The sequence below is a fragment of the Procambarus clarkii genome, chromosome 37, assembly GCF_040958095.1.
Source record: "Procambarus clarkii isolate CNS0578487 chromosome 37, FALCON_Pclarkii_2.0, whole genome shotgun sequence".
Taxonomy (NCBI): Eukaryota; Metazoa; Arthropoda; class Malacostraca; order Decapoda; family Cambaridae; genus Procambarus; species Procambarus clarkii.
In genome coordinates this window covers 10775474-10798672 of record NC_091186.1, presented here as the reverse complement: position 1 = coordinate 10798672, position 23199 = coordinate 10775474, and the positions used below count along the sequence as shown (strand labels likewise).

The 23199-nt window shown below is 43.4% G+C and overlaps 1 protein-coding gene across 11 annotated transcripts in view; it reads right to left on the bottom strand.

The window, feature by feature from the left end:
• Crag (DENN domain-containing protein Crag) overlaps positions 1 to 23199 on the bottom strand; it is a 137389-nt gene that overhangs the window by 5114 nt on the left and 109076 nt on the right. For 7 of the 11 annotated variants that reach the window (XM_069337114.1, XM_069337118.1, XM_069337119.1 and 4 more), the window contains 7 exons: positions 16242 to 16363; positions 10372 to 10579; positions 9679 to 9800; positions 9369 to 9505; positions 5287 to 5433; positions 2423 to 2587; positions 982 to 1076 (listed from right to left, as the gene is read on the bottom strand). In XM_069337114.1, the coding sequence (XP_069193215.1) occupies positions 982 to 1076; positions 2423 to 2587; positions 5287 to 5433; positions 9369 to 9505; positions 9679 to 9800; positions 10372 to 10579; positions 16242 to 16363 (996 nt within the window). Of the gene's footprint in view, positions 1 to 981; positions 1077 to 2422; positions 2588 to 5286; positions 5434 to 9368; positions 9506 to 9678; positions 9801 to 10371; positions 10580 to 16241; positions 16364 to 22637; positions 22705 to 23199 lie in introns of those variants that run through there. The other 4 variants (XM_045754543.2, XM_069337116.1, XM_069337121.1 and 1 more) reach the window with 2 other exon arrangements.

Below are 23199 nucleotides of genomic sequence, written 5' to 3'. Positions count from 1 at the left end.
TTTCTTCCACGTGTATATTATTTGATATCTCTCTCGTCTCCTTTCTAGCGAGCGTCTCAAAGCTCTACATTCGGAGAGCTTTGAGACGATCCCAATAATTTAGGTGCTTTATCTCGTCTATGGGTGCCATATATGTTCTCTGTATTCCCTCTATTTCAGCAATCTCTCCTTCTCTGAAGGGGAAGTGAGTACTGAGCAGTACTCAAGACAGGGCAGTACAAGTGATTTGAATAGTACAACCATTGTTCAATCCATCTATTTCATCTATATCTATCCTGCTGTACACACGACAAAACTACAACGTCGCTGCAACGTTCAAACAAAGTGTAACACTGTCTGACAAGTGGTAACAACTATCTAGCAACTTGTAGCAACTTTCTAACATGTCAAAAACTTTCTAACAAGATGTAACAACTTTTGTAACATGTAACAAGGTAGCAATATGGACCATTTTGTTGTGTGTTTGCAGGAATGTTTTACCCAATAACCAGAACTGCACTACACAGCGTAGTAAGCAATGCCGTTTAGAGTGGTTATGATTATTTTCAAATATTTTTCAAAATTAATTTTCTCCTTACAATATTGATATATTGAGAACATGAATTTCTAACTTTAGGATATGGCAGGATCGGACAGGTTAAGCTAGAATAGGTTAGGTAGATTATATTGAAAATTTCCCCGATACTAGCCTAACTTAGGTTTGAGTAAAAGTTTTAAAAAAATCCCAATTATGTACGTAAGGAAAAACTTTATCATTACGTATGAAGCATTATATACTATACTGGTATCTCTCTCTCTCAAAATATAATATGGTACAACATATGGTGATTAATTTCTATTGCCATACAGTATTTTATAATTCATAGTTCTTAAATATCTCGCCGGTACTCCAACTTGGCCACAGACCTATTCACTTATGCTCTCAGTCTACCATATTATTTGGCTCCAAACAGCTCAACGAAGCAAAGAGTGGATACTTACTCCCTGGGCACCTTGCTGCGCTCCTTCACCAGCGCCGACACCAACTGCGATGGTCTCTTGTCCTGCTGCCACTGCACATACATGGGCTGGCCCAGCTACACCAAAGAAATGAACCCGATATGCCATATCAAATTTATAGAACAATAGCGGAATGAAGAACGACTGGTGGATGGTTGTAAAATGAAGAATGACAGGTGAATGGAAGTTGTGTATTTCATCTTCTCATGTGATGATTACCTATGAAAAGGACACTTAACACTTTCGCGCTCCGTGGAAACTCGCGGTTGACAGGGGGATCGTGGCCCCTCCGTGCGGGTAAGCGCGCGGTGACACCCAAATGTGTATACTCGTTCCAGTTTTCTCACCTTAATTCTCGCGCTACGTCGCTCGTTTTGGTATCATTGTGTTCGCAATTAAATTCTCTACAGGTGTGTATAAATATAATGTCCAAAAGCCTAGCGTGACTCCCAACAGCAAAGCGTAAAGTCGGCAAAAACGCACAAAATCAGTAACATGTGCATTCTCGTTCCATTTTTTTACCTTAATTCTCGTGCTACGTCGCTCGTTTTGGTATTATTGTGTTCGCAATTAAATTCCCTACAGATGTGTGTGAATAAAATGTACAAAAGGCTGGAGTGCCTCCCCGCAGAAAAGCCTAAAGTTACCCGTGAACGAGCACAATTTTGTACATTGCAACCTAATGTTCAACTCGTTCAATTTGATAACATCAAATTTCGTGCTACGTCGCTCGTTTTGGTATCAAATTGTTCGCAATAAAAAGGCGAGTATTTTAAAACTAGTCCCAGAATAATAGAGCAATAATTGGATTTTTAACAAATATTTTAATTCTGGACGCTCATCATCACAAATTTATTTATATCTTCCCAGTGTTCTGACATAAATATTTGTCTTACATCTTTCATTTTGGTATCAAATTGTTCGCAATAAAACGGCGCGCATTTTAAAACTAGTCCCAAGATAATAGGACAATAAATAGAATTTTAACAATTATTTTAATATTCGGACCATAGGCCTATTTATAATATTTCAAGTGTTTGGACATCAAGTTTCATGTTATATCTTTGATTTTGGTATCAAATTGTGTGCAATCTAAGGGCGCTTATTTTAAAACCACTACCAGATTGATCTGATAAAATTTAAATTTTTAAAAAATATTTTAATGAGTGACTCAGTATTGCGTCGTTGGAACACATTCAGTAGAAAAATGAGTGACGAGATAATCAGTCTGTGGAACCTCAAAGTGTTAACATTTGACAAAACCATCATTATTTCTAATAATAATGGTTATTGTACAAAATAAGCAAATTTAATGATGCAATGAGTTATATTTCCTCATATAATCCTAAACTAAATTTACATGGCAATGTTGTTTTCCCACGTAAAACTGAGAAAAAAAAACTAGTACAAAAAGAAGACGAACCTCTTCGTGATACTTGGTGTTATCCCACAAGCATCTGATGTAGACATTCTGCCAGTCTGCTCCGTCCCAGGATGGATGTGGTACTCGGTCACGGGCGACGGTGGCGGCGGTCAGACACAGGCCCGGCAAGTGACTGGGAACCCTCAGCCGACAGAAGTACCAAAGCTGGCACAAGTGTTGTGATAAAATTCATGTTAAAGATTTTGACCAATAATGTGCTTAATCATTAGTCCGGTACTCCGGACCACAATAGCATAGCTTTCATACTGTATCTGTACCTACTAATTAGCCACTAACATTTTCCTCTGTATATTTTTTAAACAACAATTTAATGATGATAAAGAGCATGTAAAATAATTATCATTATCACTATCACATTTCACACTTTCATTGTGCATGGAAGTATCAAGGATTAAAAGTAAGTAAGATACAATTGCACGTGGATAAAGAAGGCCCATCACACTTGAGGAGTCATCAAGGAGCAGCACTGTACTGCTTCACAACACTAGGTGCACGGCTCAGCCTTCTCAACTATCAAACACGGGGCACATACAAATAAAGTGACTTCTTCCTTACAAGCTCTTGCCACTTAGTTGTGTCCCTCAACATCTCCAAATGTCTTTTCACACAAACTTACTTCTTCAATTCACTTGCCATGTCCTCCCGCCATCCAGTCCATTCGCTTGATTTGCCACATAAAACGTGTGACCGTTTTGAGCAACCCAAAATGCACAAACCCAAGCAACCCACCTAAAATATCAAGGTCAATGGCATCAATATTACAGTTTTAATTTCTACTATTTTTTAATTTTAATTGACTTTGATTCTGTAAGAAATGCAACATTAGGCGAGAGGACGGGTTTCTTCATCTTACCGGCCTTCCTCTCTTCATTCCCCAACTCTCAAGTTTACCCGAACATGCACTATGCCAGTCTACTATTATCTGTTTATTCAACATGCCTTAATCATCTTGGAATGTTCCCCATTATGCACTTTTTTTAACTGTTGTTTTCCACATTTCTCCATGATATCATTATTCCATATATTTATTCTCCTAATAAATACTTCTCAGACTGTCCATTTCAACTGCTCTAATTCTTGATTTTTCATGTTAATATCGGACAGTTTTCTTACACACGAACACATAGCACATAGCATAGTATTAGCACTCTTATGCCACCCTCTGGAATGACTCGCTCTACTCTATTCTTATAAAGATCTCATTTATCAATCGCATATTCCAGGAATGTAAGCTGATCAGTCTCTTCTAGCATTTCTCAAACATTTATTTTACACAATCTCTCTCTCATTCTTACCCTCTTCCTTATGATGCTGCATTTGCTTTGGTGAGCTCAATAAATTTTAAGCTATCTGATGTCATTGCTCGATCCTTTGTATGCCAGTTTCCTACTACAAAAGAATCAGATTGCATCTTGTATCATATCCCATTCAAGTTCTTAATTTGTTCCATCTTCTTGTCTATAATTTATTACTGTTGAAATCATGTTATTTTCAGTTGTCCAGTGGAAGACTTTACTTATAGAGTATGTTTATAGTTTTTCAGTGTCTTCTACCAAAGTAATATTTACACTGATTTTGTTAATACTGTATCTGCAAAAGATGAAATGAAACTGAGATTTTTACTTTTGTCCAAGAAATGCAAACGGTTGGACACCATTCCATAACGTGAACACTACAGCATGCAACCCGTGCCAAGACAAATCCCAGTGAACGTCATCTTAACACTTTCACATGCCAGGAAATGCTCCCAGGAAATGCCAGGCCCACCATCCCAAGGTGGCCCTGGCATTTCCTGGGGAGCACTCGCCCACACTAACATATGTACTCTTTTCAGTGTTCTAACCTCAATTTACGAGCTTCGTCGTTCATTTTGGTATCAAATTGTTCACAATCTAAAGGTGTACATTTTAAAACTAATCCCATAATGATCGGATAAAAAACCAGCGTTGAATGTAATGAAACGCCATTTTCTGGGCAAGACTTGGAGGCTCCCAGGAGATATCCAGGCTGATATGTAACTATTAGCTTTCTGGCATCAAAGTGCATGGAGTTCTTGCTTACCGGGGACCACAAGCTAGACCCTAGCCCCTCAGAGGCCAGGTTCTGAGGGAAAGGGGCTCCCTGCCAAAAATATAATTTTAACAAATATTTTAAATTTTGACGCAACATGGGACACCAGCAGACATGTATTATTTTATATATTGACGCAGACTGCATCGCCGCCAGACGAAAGTGTTAACTAAATTGCCTCCGCAGAGCTGGTTGCTGATGAGCTACCAGGTAAAAATTGAGGGAAACTGGCTTGTCTGACACTATTGTGGTAGCACGTGCTGCTACCTGGTAGTCGTCAGTGTACAGGATAGTTACAAATCAGTAGTTGGCAGAGCAACATTTGGTGTTCCTTCCAATTCCAATGATTGTATTGGGTGGACTAGTTCCATTTACCTTATAGCAAGCTATCATGAGGTGACAAAATTTGAAAAGTTAATGGACACAGCATGGAAAAGTTCAACAAGACCCTGGCATGTGAACAGTGCCCTGGGCAGACCTAGACTTTGGCTTGGGGAGCAACCGAGAGGACTATAGCTCAGATACGTATATTATTGTTAAGTCACACAACAACACTGTGTCACAATTATGTGCACTGAAGCATGAGTAGTATTACACAGTCCAGTTTATCTGTAACTAAATCTTATGTTTATAGCACACAAATTTGCAATATGTTAAGACTAGGCAATATTATAGCCAATCAAATTACAGTTGGTATTGATTCCATCCCATTGTATGGCTCTGATACTTTCTTGCAGGCAAACCTACACACAAAAGATGGGCAAAACACATACCAGGTTCCAGTAGAGGATGGGATGGTGGTCAGTGAAGGCGGCATCAGTAAGGCAAGTGTCACCCTCGTGGCCAAGCACAGTTTCCAACTCCTTGCGTAGCACTAGAGGACTCAGGTACGGAACAGTTATTGGCTCGCAACGCACACCCTGGTGAAAAATAGTTAACGCGTTACCAAACTTGCCTTAAAAAACAATTAATTAGAACTGTTGTCATTATGCATAAAAATCAAGTTTTGAGTAAAAATAAAAAGCTGTTTTCTGAGTAGGATGCTCAAATGCTCCCCAAGACCGTATCACTGCCTAACAATTATTGGACAGTGACATTCTGCTCGAGAGCAAGCTGAATCTTTTCTAACATTCCCGCTGGATCATATTGGTGTGAGGGAGACCCAGTCAAGCCCTGAATGATCATATAAAATTCACTCACAAACTATGCCTTCTAAACCTTTTTTCCACCACAAGAATTGCAAACCAATTCTACTGGAAATGGCCAGCTGACCCACTTGGTCATTACTCAGACTGCCAACAGATGGCAGCAATATCACCAACATCCAGTCCCTTGCCTCAAGACTCGTGACATTCTGGCCGACAAGAAGAGGAATCTCGACAAAGAATCGGAGTATCCTGCTAAACAAGGAGAGTTTCATTTCACTCTGAGCCTGATTTCTCAGATATTCCCTACAGATATTTCCTTTGGCAAGTGTGAGAAACAAATGATAAGCAGCAAGTAAAACAAAGGAGAATTACACGAGACATAAGCCGATTATGAATACCTGTCACTCAATTATCAGATATTACTAACTCATCAGATTAAATAGCTAAATTAATCATCAATTTAAAGTACAATCAGTAAGCACACCAGTAATGTTATGGGAAAACCTCGTGCAAAGCAAACTTGTCATTTTTATGGGGAAACTAGAATTATGTTCCAGACCAATAGAAGTCCACATTTTTCACACTACTGTATAAATAAAATGCCTCCCTCAATATAATTATTTAATGCTCCTGCCATATTTGTGCCATAAGTGGATTACCACACACAACGTAATGCAGAATACATGGGATGTGCTACAATGCAAGATAAGGTTTTGATCAAACATGTAAAGCACTTTCTGAGCTCTCACAATCACTTGTTCCCTAATCCCTTGTGTCATACAGGATACATATACAGGGTCCTGTAGTACAGTTGTCTATGTTCTCGAATCAAAATTATGGATCCAGGGTTCAATCTCTGGCAGGGACAGAATTGGTTTGCCCATTTCCTTTCATCCAATTCCTTTGTTCACTAAGTAGTAATTAGGTCCTCAGAAGTTAGGCAACTGTTTCACGTTGTATCCCGGGGAAGGTCAGTCACTGGCCTAGTGGGGATCCATGATGAGCCATTGTCAGCCATTGTGCATTGTGCAGCACCATACACACACACTGATGGCAAGGAAACAACTCAGCAACTCTGCCCATTTGTTTCCGCCATCGATCCCCAAGCGCTCCGTTGTCCAATGATGTCAGGGAGAGAGCACACACAATTCTGAGCTCTGTAAACATATATCTAACACTTGAGTGCACCATGGCAACTAGTGGGTGCATGGTAAATAGCATTAACATGCAGCCACAGGACACACAGTGAAATCTTGGAGGATGGAGTATGCTTTTCCAAGGAGTCCTCCCTCCCTTTCATGGTACGAGGCTCGCTCAACTGATGACCAGCGGTAAAAGCAAGAAAAAACAAAAACTGTCTTAAGAGCACTATTAGAAAATAAGGAAAGGATGCGTAACCTTGTTGAAGAAAAGAAATCAAGGATTCATCACAAGACCAGGCAGACTGTAATGAAGCCTGGATGTAATGAAGACTGTAATGAAGATTGTAATGTAATGATGATTGTAATAATAACTGTAAAAGCAAATAGGAAAGAAACATGACATTGTGGATCCAGGAGCACTGACCTATACAAAATAATCTACTTAAGACATTAGTCTTCTTTCCTTGCAAAGCCAAGTGAAAAGGGACACGAGAAGAGAGAGAGAAGGCAATCACCTTGAGAAGAGCCAAAACATCTCCAAAGTATCTCAAAATGACAAGATGTCTGAAGATTACTTCAGTTGATTTAAGGGGTGACAACAACTAAATGATCAGATGCATATCTTGAGGTTATCTCGAGATGATTTCGGGGCTTAGCGTTCCGGTCCTCGACCAGGCCTCCTTTTTGTTACACCCCCCTTCCCTCAGGAAACAGCCTGTAGCAGCTGTCTAACTCCCAGGTACCTATTTACTGCTAGGTAACAAGGGCATCAGGGTGAAAATCATTTTGCCCATTTGTCTCCGCCTCCACCGGGGATCGAACCTAGAACCTCAGGACTACGAATGCAAAGCGCTGTCCACCCAGCTATCAGGCACCCTTGAAGCACAAAAAGCATACTGCATCCTTTGTCAGAAGAGCCTACAGTAACATTCCTACCATTTCCTCCCAAAACTTTGGTAACAGAATTGCCCTAAAAACTCCATGTGAAGATTGACAGTCTGGAACAGCACGAATGGAGCCAACAGCTAACCCATTTTGTGAAGAGCAGGAAATGAAGCAGGGTTGAAATATCCGGCCAATACCAGTGTAGGAACAGCTAAAGGACAGTCAGTAAGATGATAGACTTCTAAGGTTTGCAGTCTTAGGAGAGATGGGAGCACCATCTTGAGTGGAGGAGAGATGAATGATCTCCCACTCTGGTTTCTATTAAGAAAATACATGTCCACGGCAAATGTATTGCAACTGTGCAAAGAACGCCCACAAACAGGCAGCTTGTAGACCCATGCAGAGGTGAAGAGATCCACTTGGGAAATGCCAGATGTAACCGATACCCACAGAAGGATGCCGTGTCCACCTTCCAATTTTAATAAGATGGACAAAACTGGGAGAGACTGCCAGCTAACACCATCAACACCCTATGACTGTGGACTACTGAGAGAACTAAATTACAAGCCAGATGACAGGCTATAGTGAGATACCACTACCAAAGCAAACTGATCCCTCACTTACTATGTTGCATATTTTTTATAAATTAACCAGTTAAAAATGAAACGCATTGCTAAAAAATAAAGCACAGCAATATTGACACTTGCTATACATCAGCATTGGTAGGTTATCATGGCGAGTTGTTAGAGTTTGTACGTTTCTCGCTGGGAAAAATGGTCAAGTGTTTTACACTGTGGAAAATCAAGAGAAAGGGTTGACCAACAGGCAATGGAGTGAGCCAAGCTCCTCTGTTTAATGCAATGGATGACTGCCACATTTCAATCTGATTACAGAGTCCTTGGAAAGAGCCAAGCACCTCGGCACTAAATCCATTAGGACAACTTGAGTATGCCGGTACATTCAAAAGCCAGAGCAGTAGGCCACCACCTCTGATCCACAATATGCAGACTGATGACAAACCCCAACCATGATGAGACATGTCCAAATAAATGCTTGAGAGATGAAGGAAAATCCAAACTGAATCCTCCAAAAAGCCACCAATTGAAGACTGGAAGGGCTTTGAGTCTTCATGAATAAACAGTTAGCAGTCATTCTGGACTGGACTGTGCTCAACTCATGACTGCCTTCAAGGACCCTGCAGGGGCATTTGAAAATATTCATGTGACACTTGTGCCTAGAATGTATCTTAAGACACAAAGGATAATTATCCCAGGAAGCAACCAAGTGTGATAGCCTAGTAATAATGTTCAAGATACAGTAATTGAGATTATCATAGAGGTTTGTGTATGGTATTTGAGGAATGTGTACCAAAAACAGAATGTCGGAATGCAAAATTCATGCAACCAACTCGCAGACGGGTGCACTCACTCCCTCATAGTATGAACTTCCATCATATGATGTGATGCACACAGCCAGTTGAACATGAGATGTGCACCTCCAGTCAATCATATGATATGCTGATCAAGCACCTGTCAAGCACCATATGCACCACTGGTCAAGCATTATATGATGTCATACCAGATAAGGCACTGGCTTAACCCTGGAATAAAAGGGTTAAGCCAGTGCCTTACAAGTAAACAAGGTAAGATTACATATACAGAGTTAGTGCATTACTCTTACCTTTTGCAGCTGAGATCCAATTTGATCCTTTAACTGAGAGTCCAGCTTCCCGTCATCCTTCACGACCTCCCTGGCCAAAACACTTCGGTCCGGAGCATCACCTGTGCCTCCAGTGGGAGCTGGAAAGATCCCCACACCTAAACTAAAGTTATACTGAACAACTATTTTCAAATACTGGCCAACACAGGTGATTTTTTATTTTTATGATATACAGTATAGTACTGGCCAATAGGGATAATTTTTTTATGAAGTATTTGGAAATCGATACATAATAATTATATTCAGGTTGCTAGAAAGGGTATAAAGTTACCTGGTCTTGGTTTCCCAGACTCCAATGGATCTTCTGTGTCTTTAGATGGTCTCGGTTGTTGCCGAAGATCGTATATTGTGATTGTAAGGAGCGGCACAGTCATCTTCTCACAAAATGTGCATCTGCGAGACAAAAAAAATAAAATAAAAAAAATCTTCTAGAGCAACTAGGCAAAATACTATGGCAATGACCAGATAATCCCAGTTGTTAGGCATAGGAAATCTATACTTAGGATTATTGAGGTCCTCACAAGGCAACTATTACCTTTCCCCAGGATGCAACCCACAACAGTTGCCTAACTCCCAGATGCCTATTTAATACTAGATAACAAAGCATCACGTGAAAGGAAATACTCCCAACCGTTTCTGTCTTGCCCAGGGACCAAACAAGGACCCCTAGATTGTGAAATGAAAATGCAGACCTCTGTGCTAAAGACCCATAACATTCCTTTTGAAGATTACCCTTCGACGATTCAGAGGATCGACGTCGTCGATCCTCTGATGTTACTGCCATTGTAACATTACATGATGATACAATGGCAGGGAGTGAGCATTAAGCACACAGAACACAAGTGACTTTACCACCAATACTCTCAACTCTACAATGAAATGTAGTATATTAGTGATAGTCACCCTTGACATTTTGTTTAGAAAATACCGTATCCATGTACAGTACAAAATAACAACAACTCACTTGGTATTGAGATTAGAGTCATCGGGTCTCCATCCGGCCATGATTTCTTCATCATAGAGAAGCGCAGCACAGTTGTGGCACCGCGTACATGACGTGAGCCAGAGACCTAGGCAGAATGGCCCTGCAGGGTCCCAGCCGAGTGGAGGGAAGAGGTCCTGCTGCATCGAGACAGCTTCTCCCTCGTTGCCTGCTGCTGCAAAACCTGACCCTGAAAATAAATTATTAAAAAATCATCGTTGAATGCAATGAAACGCCATTTTCTGGGTGAGACCGGGAGGCTTCCCGGAGCTATCCAGGCTGATATGCTAATGTCAGACTTTGGCATCAGTCATGTGTATGGAGTTCTGGGGGGCCTACCGGGGACCACAAGCCAGAACCTGGCCTCCCTCAAAAGAGGCACGAGAAGCAATGGCCTATAGAAACCCCCGTGTCTTTGGGAGCATTCTATGTCTGCCATTGACCGGGTCAAGCACCCAGAAAGGTAAGTGTCCCAAAACAAACCCCTATTCTGGTGAAAATTGCTACAAAGAGTCGAACAAGTGGATAGAAGTCCCCAAAACGAAATGAGCAAACGATCATGACGTCACACTTCGCCGCGCCACAGTCTGCGCAGCTTCCCCCTCCCCAGGAGGGGGAAGGAGCCCCAGACCCCCGTGCCGGCCATCCACCCTTTAATTCTGAGGCTGGATATCAAAAGATGAGAAAAACGGCCGACCAGGGGGAGGGAGGGATGCCGGGGAGTCTCCGGGTCTCACCCAGAAAATGGCGTTTCATTACATTCAACGCTGGTTTTCTGGGGGCAGCCCCTTTGGCTTCCCGGAGATAACTACCCACAGAGGAAAATTAGAGGGACTTACCCGGGAGGCGGTTGCCGCTCACTCCTCAACCCAAAGTTGAGACAACTGGCTGCAACCGCTGACCCAAAGCAACAACTATTATCAACAAGTACACAGGTACTACACCACACAACACCCATACTATTACCAAAACTGGATGAAACACTACCGAAACAACACACCCTGGACCTGGGTAGAGAAGGGTGGGGGGGGGGGGGGGAGAACTACCAAAGCCCACAAGAAGTGACACGCAATATGGGAAATCATTCATATCTGCAAACGCACAAGGTCTAAAACCAAATTCAAAAAATAAAGTTAAGTTCATAAATTGCCTCCTAATAGAATCAAACTCAATATTTGGTGCATTTACAGAAACCCACACAAAAGACCACATGGATAGTGAAATCTGGATCCCAAATTATAATCTATATAGATGTGACAGAGTAATTAGGTCAAGTGGAGGAATAGGTCTGAAAATTAAAAAGGAGCTGGCATGCACAGAGCTCCTGAAATCGTCCAATGAAGTGGTAGAGGTACTTGAAATCAAGGTAGAAAATATTAATCTACATATTACTTTAATATACAAACTGCCCGATGCAGCAGTTGAGGAATTCGCTGAACAGACCCACAAAATAGAGAATATCCTTGATAACCTAGCAAATCCAGTACCAGATATTATCTTTTTTGGAGACTTCAATCTACCCAATTTAAAATGGAAAACAGTAAACAATAACATTATAGCAGGAAATCAACCTGGAAATAACCAACCACAGGTCAGAGAACTACTGAGATTCTGTGACAAATTCTTGCTCAGTCAGCAGATTACAGAACCAACTAGGAACGAAAACACGCTGAACCTGATATTCACGAACAATGAGTAGCTAATCAGACACATTACTGTCTCAGACACTACGTACTCGGACCACAACCTCATTGAAGTGCAAACTAACATTAATAACGGTAGTAGGCCCAAGAGAAACAACAAGCGAGAAGGGCTATTCAATAAATTCAATTTTAATAATAAAAGGATAGACTGGGAGAAAATAAACAGGGAACTTACAAACATTCAATGGGAAAATGTTCTAAGGAATAAAAATCCTACACAAGGAATAGAAAAACTGACTTCTGAAGCATATGAAGTCTGTCTGAAACATGTTATGTTTCTTTGAGGAAAGCCAGAGAGAGGTCCAATGTAGAAAGAGAACGTAGAGGACATTACAAAAGAAGGAAGAAATTAATAAAAATGCTTAAGCAGACACGACTTTCCATACAAAGAAGGCATAATTTAAACAGGGAGATTGAAGAAATCGAACAGAGACTGAAGCAAGGCAACTAGAACAGAAAGCAATTAAAGAAATATGCTATATCAAAAGCAAAAACCACTGCCAGTATTGGACCTATTCGTACTAGTGAAAGTTCGTACATAGAGGATGACAAAGAAATTAGCGAAATCCTAAAAAAGCAGTATGAGGACATATTTAGCACTCTGATGCACAGCATGAAAGTGGAAGATCCAGACAACTTTTTTATGCGTGATATCCAAGCACCTGTACATATAACTGATATTAACACGAGCGTAGCAGATTTTGAAAGAGAAATTGCCAAATATGCTCATGCACTTAGCCCCGGGTCCAGACTCATGGAATTCAATATTTATAAAGAAATGCAAAGTGCCAATAGCACAGGCACTCAGTATAGTGTGGAGGAAGAGCTTGGACACGGGGGGAGATACCAGATGCACTTAAAGTAGCAGACATAACCCCTCTACACAAGGGAGGGAGTAAATCATTGGCAAAGAATTATAGACCGGTTGCACTAATGTCCCACATAATAAAAGTATTTGAGAGAGTGATTAGGAGTCAGGTCACTAGATTCATGGAAACCAATGACCTTCACAACCCAGGCCAACATGGATTTCGAGCGGGAAGATTGTGCCTCTCACAGCTACTTGAGCACTACGACAAAGCCACTGAGGAATTAGAGGAAAAACAGAATGCTGATGTGATATAGACGGACTTCGCAAAGGCTTTCGATAAATGTGACCATGGCATGATAGCACACAAAATGAAGTCAATGGGAATAACTGGTAAAGTAGAACGCTGGATACTCAGTTTTCTGTCAAACAGGACTCAGCGAGTAACGGTCAACCATATAAAATCTAGTCCAAGTGCAGTTAAAAGCTCTGTACCTCAGGGTACAGTCCTTGCACCGCTGCTTTTCCTTATTCTCATATCAGATACAGACAAAAATACAAGTCACAGCTTCGTATCATCCTTTGCAGATGACACAAAAATCAGTATGAAAATTACCGCTGCTAAAGACATTGAAAAACTTCAAGCTGATATTAATAATGTTTTCGACTGGGCATCAGAAAATAACATGATGTTTAACAGTGATAAATTCCAGGTACTCAGGTACAGTAAAAATGAGGACCTTAAACATAATACAGGGCATAAAACACAATCAAATGTACCCATAGTAGGAAAACAACATGTAAAGGATTTGGGAATAATGATGTCTGAAGACCTAACGTTTAGGGAGCATAACCAAGCAAATATTGCGTCAGCCAGAAAAATGTTAGGATGGATTACGAGAACTTTCAAATCCAGGGATCCCATCACAATGGCTGTACTCTTCAAGTCACTTGTGTTGTCCCATCTTGAGTACTGCTCAGTACTCACTTCCCCCTTCAGAGCAGGAGAGATTGCTGAAATAGAGGGAATACAGAGAACATATACGGCACGCATAGACGCGATAAAGCACCTAAATTATTGGGATCGTCTCAAAGCTCTCCAAATGTACTCACTAGAAAGGATACGAGAGAGATATAAAATAATATACACCTGGAAGATACTGGAGGGCCAAGTACCAAATCTGCACAGTAAAATAACAACATACTGGAGTGAATGATATAGAAGAAAATGCAGAATAGAACCAGTGAAGAGCAGAGGTGCCATAGGCACAATCAGAGAACACTGTATAAACATCAGAGGTCCACGGTTGTTCAACACCCTCCCAGCGAGCATAAGAAATATTGCCGGAACAACCGTGGACATCTTCAAGAGGAAACTAGATTTATTCCTCCAAGGAGTGCCGAACCAACCAGGCTGTGGTGGGTAAGTGGGCCTGCGGGCCGCTCCAAGCAACAGCCTAGTGGACCAAACTCTCACAAGTCAAGCCTGGCCTCGGGACGGGCTTGGGGAGTAGAAGAACTCCCAGAACCCCATCAACCAGGTAACCAGGTAATTAATTAATGCCTTACATTTAAGGATGTTAATGTACTGATCTTTAACATGCAAGATACAATCCACAACAGCATGGTTAATTATTAATTTTTCACTCACTTGCATCATCAGAGTCAAACTCAGGCCTCAAACCTATGTGACTGTTGGAAGGACAACAGTCTCGCACTTTTGAGCCCAAGTTTGAATCTTCGATGATCCAAGTGAAATGAACAAACTTCAACATTATGCAACAGATTTCAACCACAACAGAGGCAAATCTACGTTGGCATGCTGCTCAGTCTTCAGGATATATCTGAGAAAGCCACAGACTAAAAACTTTAAAAGGCCAAAGAAAGAATCACAAGACATGTGGCTGGTCTCCTCGACCACACTGTGGTGCCTAGACATGTGGCTGGTCTCCTCGACAACACTGTGGTGCCTAGACATGTGGCTGGTCTCCTCGACCACACTGTGGTGCCTAGACATGTGGCTGGTCTTCTTGACCACACTGTGGTGCCTAGACATGTGGCTGGTCTTCTTGACCACACTGTGGTGCCTAGACATGTGGCTGGTCTCCTCGACCACACTGTGGTGCCTAGACATGTGGCTGGTCTTCTCGACCACACTGTGGTGCCAAGACATGTGGCTGGTCTTCTCGACCACACTGTGGCTGGTCTTCTTGACCACACTGTGGTGCCTAGACATGTGGCTGGTCTTCTTGACCACACTGTGGTGCCTAGACATGTGGCTGGTCTTCTTGACCACACTGTGGTGCCTACACATGTGGCTGGTCTCCTCGACAACACTGTGGTGCCTAGACATGTGGCTGGTCTCCTCGACCACACTGTGGTGCCTAGACATGTGGCTGGTCTTCTTGACCACACTGTGGTGCCTAGACATGTGGCTGGTCTCCTCGACCACACTGTGGTGCCTAGACATGTGGCTGGTCTTCTCGACCACACTGTGGTGCCTAGACATGTGGCTGGTCTCCTCGACCACACTGTGGTGCCTAGACATGTGGCTGGTCTTCTTGACCACACTGTGGTGCCTAGACATGTGGCTGGTCTTCTCGACCACACTGTAGTGCCTAGACATGTGGCTGGTCTTCTCGACCACACTGTGGTGCCTAGACATGTGGCTGGTCTTCTCGACCACACTGTAGTGCCTAGACATGTGGCTGGTCTTCTCGACCACACTGTAGTGCCTAGACATGTGGCTGGTCTTCTCGACCACACTGTGGTGCCTACACATGTGGCTGGTCTTCTCGACCACACTGTAGTGCCTAGACATGTGGATGGTCTTCTTGACTACACTGTGGTGCCTAGACATGTGGCTGGTCTTCTTGACCACACTGTGGTGCCTAGACATGTGGCTGGTCTTCTTGACCACACTGTGGTGCCTAGACATGTGGCTGGTCTTCTCGACCACACTGTAGTGCCTAGACATGTGGCTGGTCTTCGACCACACTGTGGTGCCTACACATGTGGCTGGTCTTCTCGACCACACTGTAGTGCCTAGACATGTGGCTGGTCTTCTTGACCACACTGTGGTGCCTAGACATGTGGCTGGTCTTCTTGACCACACTGTGGTGCCTAGACATGTGGCTGGTCTTCTTGACCACACTGTGGTGCCAAGACATGTGGCTGGTCTTCTCGACCACACTGTGGTGCCTAGACATGTGGCTGGTCTTCTTGACCACACTGTGGTGCCAAGACATGTGGCTGGTCTTCTTGACCACACTGTGGTGCCAAGACAGCACGTACAACACAACCATACAAACCATTCCCAAAAGTAGCAGGTGGCACTTTACCTCCAAGAAAGATGGCTCCGGGGGCGTCCAACGGCTCTATACCTTGCACGTCTGTCGACTCTCTTCTACTCCAAAAGCCGTCGAGGCTGTCTTCATCGCCATCGCCATCCCCTGTACGCCCACTGTTGATAAAGGTACAACAATGTCACTGAAATTACACCTTTGAAATACAATTATCAACACCAAATTCAGATTTGTTATATACATTATTAGAAAATAAATTGTTGTTGTTGTGATGGTAAGTAAATAACAGAATATGTATGTGTACTGCATGTATTCACTGCATGTACAAGGAAATTGCACAAAATATTCTGAGCCCACCATTTGCTCTAAATGGAATAAAAACATTTGTTCTACTTGCCAACTTCAGGAACTATGATGCACTGTACCTTTAAGGGAGGAAAACAGGATGGTATTAACCTCCTGGCATCTCTATATATATATTTTGCTCATTTGGTTTAACGGATAAAGTAATGGTGTCAACTCCACCACCACAAACACAAAATAGTTCCTCAGGTAAAGACAACTTGAAGCCAAACGACAACTTGAAGCCACACGACAACCTGAAGCAACACGACAACCTGAAGCAACACGACAACTTGAAGCCACACGACAACCTGAAGCCACACGACAACCTGAAGCAACACGACAACCTGAAGCAACACGACAACTTGAAGCCACACGACAACCTGAAGCCACACGACAACTTGAAGCCACACGACAACCTGAAGCAACACGACAACCTGAAGCAACACGACAACCTGAAGCAACACGACAACCTGAAGCAACACGACAACCTGAAGCAACACGACAACCTGAAGCAACACGACAACCTGAAGCAACACGACAACCTGAAGCCACACGACAACCTGAAGCCACACGACAAGCTGAAGCCACACGACAACTTGAAGCCACACGACAACCTGAAGCCACACGACAACCTGAAGCAACACGACAACCTGAAGCAACACGACAACCTGAAGCCACACGACAACCTGAAGCAACACGACAACCTGAAGCAACACGACAACCTGAAGCCACACGACAACTTGAAGCCACACGACAACCTGAAGCAACACGACAACTTGAAGCCACACGACAACCTGAAGCAACACGACAACCTGAAGCAACACGACAACCTGAAGCCACACGACAACCTGAAGCAACACGACAACCTGAAGCAACACGACAACCTGAAGCAACACGACAACCTGAAGCAACACGACAACTTGAAGCCACACGACAACTTGAAGCCACACGACAACTTGAAGCCACACGACAACCTGAAGCAACACGACAACCTGAAGCCACACGACAACCTGAAGCCACACGACAACCTGAAGCCACACGACAACCTGAAGCCACACGACAACCTGAAGCCACACGACAACCTGAAGCCACACGACAACCTGAAGCCACACGACAACCTGAAGCCACACGACAACTTGAAGCCACACGACAACCTGAAGCCACACGACAACTTGAAGCCACACGACAACCTGAAGCAACACGACAACCTGAAGCCACACGACAACTTGAAGCCACACGACAACTTGAAGCCACACTACAATGACATGACAAATTGAAGCAACACAACAACACCTTGTAAAAGACAACTTCAGGTTTAATCTCTAGTACCATGTGAAGTTCACGTGGCTTGGCAAGTGAGCCAAATATGAATACTGACAATTGGAAGTAACAGATATGGTCGACATATTTCTTGATGGAGTAGCATAATTTGTACTAAGAGGTAGAGATTATGGGAGATATTTGGGCATACATAAGTAAAAGCAAGCAGCTACAGCTTAAAGCAAATTAAGTATCTCTCGGTAAACAAGGCAAACAAATAGGGGTAAATATTCTGATTGATGCACCTGACTGCCACCAGATGACAGCACAGGACTTGAGATTTCCAGTTTCTTCTTGAATGATATTCACAATCATCAGGGCTACAAACACTTCTCCAAGCAGTTGCTTGTTTTGTGGCACTTCATCTATGTAGTGGATACTTCCTCTTAGCATGGGTTGATCTTGCATCCCCAGACTCACTCTGGCTTATAAGGGCCTAGTGGCCGTTAGGAATTTGCTGCCACCGTGAAGTGATTTCGAGGTTTATATATTCATATGTATATATTTTACAGAAGGCCGAATAACTGCAAACAAGTCACAAAACAGTTTGGTGGGCAAACATTCACAAATGTCGTGTTGTCATTCGTCAGGAGAAAATGGTGTCTCCATCCTATTAATCAAAGACACTGTCTGTCCGATCCTCTCGTTCTATGTGCTGAGGGAGTGTGACATGGATTACAGTGATGGGTATATAACTTCAGATTTTGCCAGAAAAGGCAGTGAACATTTGTAACTACATGAACTGGAAATAGTTATGTAAATACCAACTACAAAGTGGGAAAAGTGATACTTTGTAAAGCAATTCTTTCAGTGTACATAAAGGACGTAAGTTGTTGTGGAGTACATATATAGTATACTGTATATTAAATTCATTCGCGGCAGTTTTTGCACATGCCTGTATATATTATTACATCCCCATAACCCTTAAAGTGGAGGCACTCTATCACCACTGAAAGTAGAGTAGTAAGAGGATATGCCAGGAGTTCATTCACTCTAGTAAGAACATCAGGGCCCAGCCAAATTGTAGAAGTGTCAAACATGACAACAGACTGGTTGTTTTCATAGCCCTGTAATAATCCTCAAGTCCATCAAAGGTGGTCACCCTCCCTCCAAAGAGGAGAGAGCTGGGGGATGGAGCCCCAGACCACCTCACACCGGCAACCCAAAACCCCAGTTCTGAGGCTGGATATCAAAACACGCAAAAAATCCCCCGACTGGGAGGGAGGGAGGGTTGCCAGGGAGCTTCCGGGTCTCACCCAGAAAATGGTGTTTCATTACATTCAATGCTGGTTTTCTGGGGCAAGCCCCATCGGCTCCCCAGAGCTACCTATCTAAAGATGAAAACAAGAGGGCTCTAACCCGGGAGGTGGAAGGCCCTCACTCCCCAAAACGAAGCGGAGACAAAAGACTACAACTGCCAACTCAAGGCCACACAGGCCAGACAAGGCCCAGGAACATCAACGAAGGAATGCATAACCAACCTACAAACGTCATGGGCACGGGGATAGACAGCAGCCTGGTTGGACCGAGCCACCCCCGCAGACGACCCGAAAGAACCGCACCCTGGAACAGGGAAGAAGGGAAACCGAAACAACCCACAGCGTGACCCTGGTCACAGCAGCCGTGGTACACAAAGAACGGCGAAGTGGCGCAACCGAACACAACACATGATGCACCCCCAGCCAGACCAACCAACATCAACAACCCAAGGACCCCTCCGGAAAGCAGCCGTTAGTCTTCGCTAAAAAAGAAGGAGACGGTTGCAAGCGAACAAACCTATCACAAGGACCAAAAGAGCCAAAAACCCTGGCGTTGGAGGAGAATGAAGCACCCCGACCCGACCCTCAGAGACCAACACCAACAAGAAAAAAAGAGCCTCTGAAAACAATCCAGAATCAAAGGGGCCAAAACAAACTGAGGAGAAGAAAAGAGAGCACCCAATCCAAGAAGCAGGATGGCTCAAGTGGCACAAGATCAGGCTGGGGGTGAACCACGCCAGAGGCAGCTCGGGAATTGGTGCAGAGTGAACACCAAAACCGAAGCAACCCGGAGCAGCTCCGCCAACGCCGCATGAGACAAGGCGACAGTATGTGGTAAGATGATGGCCCTGAACCTCCACAAGAGAAGGACAAGACCATGCCAACAAAACACAGCAAACCTACGAAGGGACAAAAAGAAAAAAGGGAGGACCGCTAAAAAACCCCACACCGCCACCGAGACGAAGCACGCAGGTGGGACACCATTAACGAAGCCACCTGAACACCAACAAATGGCGAGAGACTTGAGGCAGAACTGAACCAGCCCCGCCATGGACCGATCGAGCATAGGAAGAGGCGGAGCCGCGGGAAAACCTCGGGTGCGAACTCCGAGCAAGCTGAGCCAGAAACCCAAGGCAGCAAGGAACCAGATGGAATATCTGCCGTACAGAAAACTTCCCAATGCTAGCGAGCTCGCCAGGAGATCGAGACACTGTGGTTCCGATGTGAGACTCTTAAGAAGTGACACTGCGATATCAGGAAAATGCAAACTGGCAGGGTAAACCAGGAACACAAACCTGACAAGCCAGGAGAGAACCAACTAGGGCGAACAGAAAAGCCCCATCCGGGAAGAAACCCCCAGGACCCCGGAAGGACCAACAAGTCCGGCAACGGATGACAATTAGAAGCTGCAAGCAGAAAAACGCCGAAACGCAGACACCGCAAACAGCAAGGACAAAATTGCGACGAAAAAACAAAGAGCCAGGATCCAGGCCGAGGCCAAAGATGAAGCGAGCATCGTGAGCCGAAATGCAAAGCGAAAAGCAGGGACACCACATCCCACAAGAGCGGTGAACGCAGCCCCAGCAAGGCAGAAGAAAGCACGCAATACCAAGTAAGGTATGAGGAGAACAAACCAGGATGTGAACAGCACGAAAACAAACATGCACCACCCAAAAAGGAAGAAAAAGGCCGGAGCCAGGGCCTGAAACCTAGCACCTGGCGGCCCAACGAAAAGAAACTGAAGGGGCAGGAGAGGAAGAACAGAAGTTACATCCACCAGCATACAGGGCAACCCAGAAGCTGGAAGTGCCAAATAAGGAGAAGATGAAAACACAGGACCATAACTGAACACAGGGGTGGTACAAAAGTAGGGAACTGAACATAGACAAAGTCCAACCTAGCGTTAGTAGAGCCAAGAAGAACATACTAAAGCACACAACAATGTGTAGGAGAGGAGAAAAAATGGAAAAATGCAAGAAAAAGACCAGAAAGACAGTCCAAGAACCAGCAGCTACGGACAAGAGGCCGCCAACAGAGCCCAGTAGGCTCAGGAATCTGTACACCGGTTCATTGACAGTTGAGAGGCGAGACCAAAGAGCCAGAGCTCAACCCCCGCAAACACAACTAGGTGAGTACAAAAGTGTAGAAGGAAGATGAGGAACGAAGAAGACAGGCAGCAATCGGGAACGAAAGGGACATGACCTACTACACACACAGAATCCAATGTACATGAAAGGGCTCAGCCAGGCACTGCACGACGGTCAAGGAATGAGTGTCCAAGATTAGACCTCGAGAGACGGGGCCCTCGAAAGACGGGGCCGAGCCCCACCGTGTAAAAAATAACACAGACGAACAAGGAAGGCCACAGGAAGAAGCACGCAATGGGACAAACAAAATGCCACTACTAGTCCCCAACACTCATCCAAAAACCATGAACCAGCACCTGGCCGAAAGAGAAGCCCGACCGCATAAACTCATCTGCAGAGTGTAGGCACTAACGTGTCACGACACATCTGAACCGAGAATATTCCGGGAGCACCGTTAGTGGAAAAAGGCCAGAGCCGCACGTGCAGGAGAAGAGTAGGGTAGAGGCGAATGCAGTGCCCCACACCCGCATGCTTAGAAAAACTATGCGTCCACCTCATATCGGTAATCTAGAACACCCCCCCAGTATCTACGGGGCTCGGACTGGAGAGATAAGAGCAGCGAGACAGGCGAAGCACCTGAGAGAAAAAGGATGCGGAACACCATCACCTGTGTATACTGTCCATAAACAAAAACGACAACCTCGTATCCTCGTATGGGCCAATAGGCCTTCTGCAGTTTCCTCTATTTTCATGTTCAACTGCTCTTAGGGAGGTCATTGCACCACACAATCCTACCCACCACAAATGTTCCAAACAGGTGCTAGAGAATAGTTAACAAACCCACCAATATATCTGAAAATGAAAGCTCACCAGAATCTGGCAATTACAATCACTTCAACGTAATTAACTAATACTTTTATTTCTATGAAATAGTGACAAAATTAAGGATTAGGACTTCAACATCACAAAATATAGGCACATCATTTAAATTAAATAAACCTCCCCCCCCTCCACACATGAAAAGAAAGTAACAATATTTGGTTATTTATTTTCAGCCCCATTATCATGACTCTCAGCACCAGTTATGTTAATAGAGTAAATCCATAAAGCCAATGCTATATATTAAACATACAATACTTAACAACTACTGTAGCTGTTAACAGATACCAAGTTCAATCGTCTAGAAGGAGATTAATCAACTTTGAGATGCAACTCAGGCAGCCAGAAGTGACCGACTGTAGATTTTGAACCTTGCAAATGATATACGTTATCAAGTGGTGGTACACAACACGAACACTTTACTACAAGCTCCAACTACATCTGTCTACAACACCGATCATTGTTAAGCCCACACTGGCATCTATTAGCATACTATACATCATTAAGCCCACACTGGCATCTATTAGCATACTATATCATTAAGCCCACGCAGCCATTTACCGAAAATAGTTATCAAAGAAGCTGGATGTTGGCATACTGGTGCTGCAGCTGAAACAAATTTGCATACTTTTAAGAACATTAACAGGTGTTTCTTCTAGAATATATACAGTAATACAGAATTCAGATTACACTTAAAAACAAAATGTTTTTACACTAACACATTATGATAGAACACACAGCAATTATACAAATGTTGTTGTCCTGTATATGCAAGAAACACCTTCATTTTTAACAATTCCAAAAGCACCTCTGCCCTGGTGCTACTGCATCGTCCAGTGTTCAAACCAACATTGCCCTCATAACCTGCTTTTCCAAACACCATTTGGAAACGGTGTGGAAACAAAAGAAAAACTACTTTTTTTATATTACCGATTTTGGCAAGAGCAATATTGCCGATATTTGCTAGAAATAAACTGAAGGCCTTAAATCTTTGATGCTAATGCTATGTTCTTGATAAGCTAAGCTAACCTAACACCCTTTACCTAATCTCTTACTCCAGCAAACTCTCATTTTTTAATATATATTAAAACTCTGACTATTAAA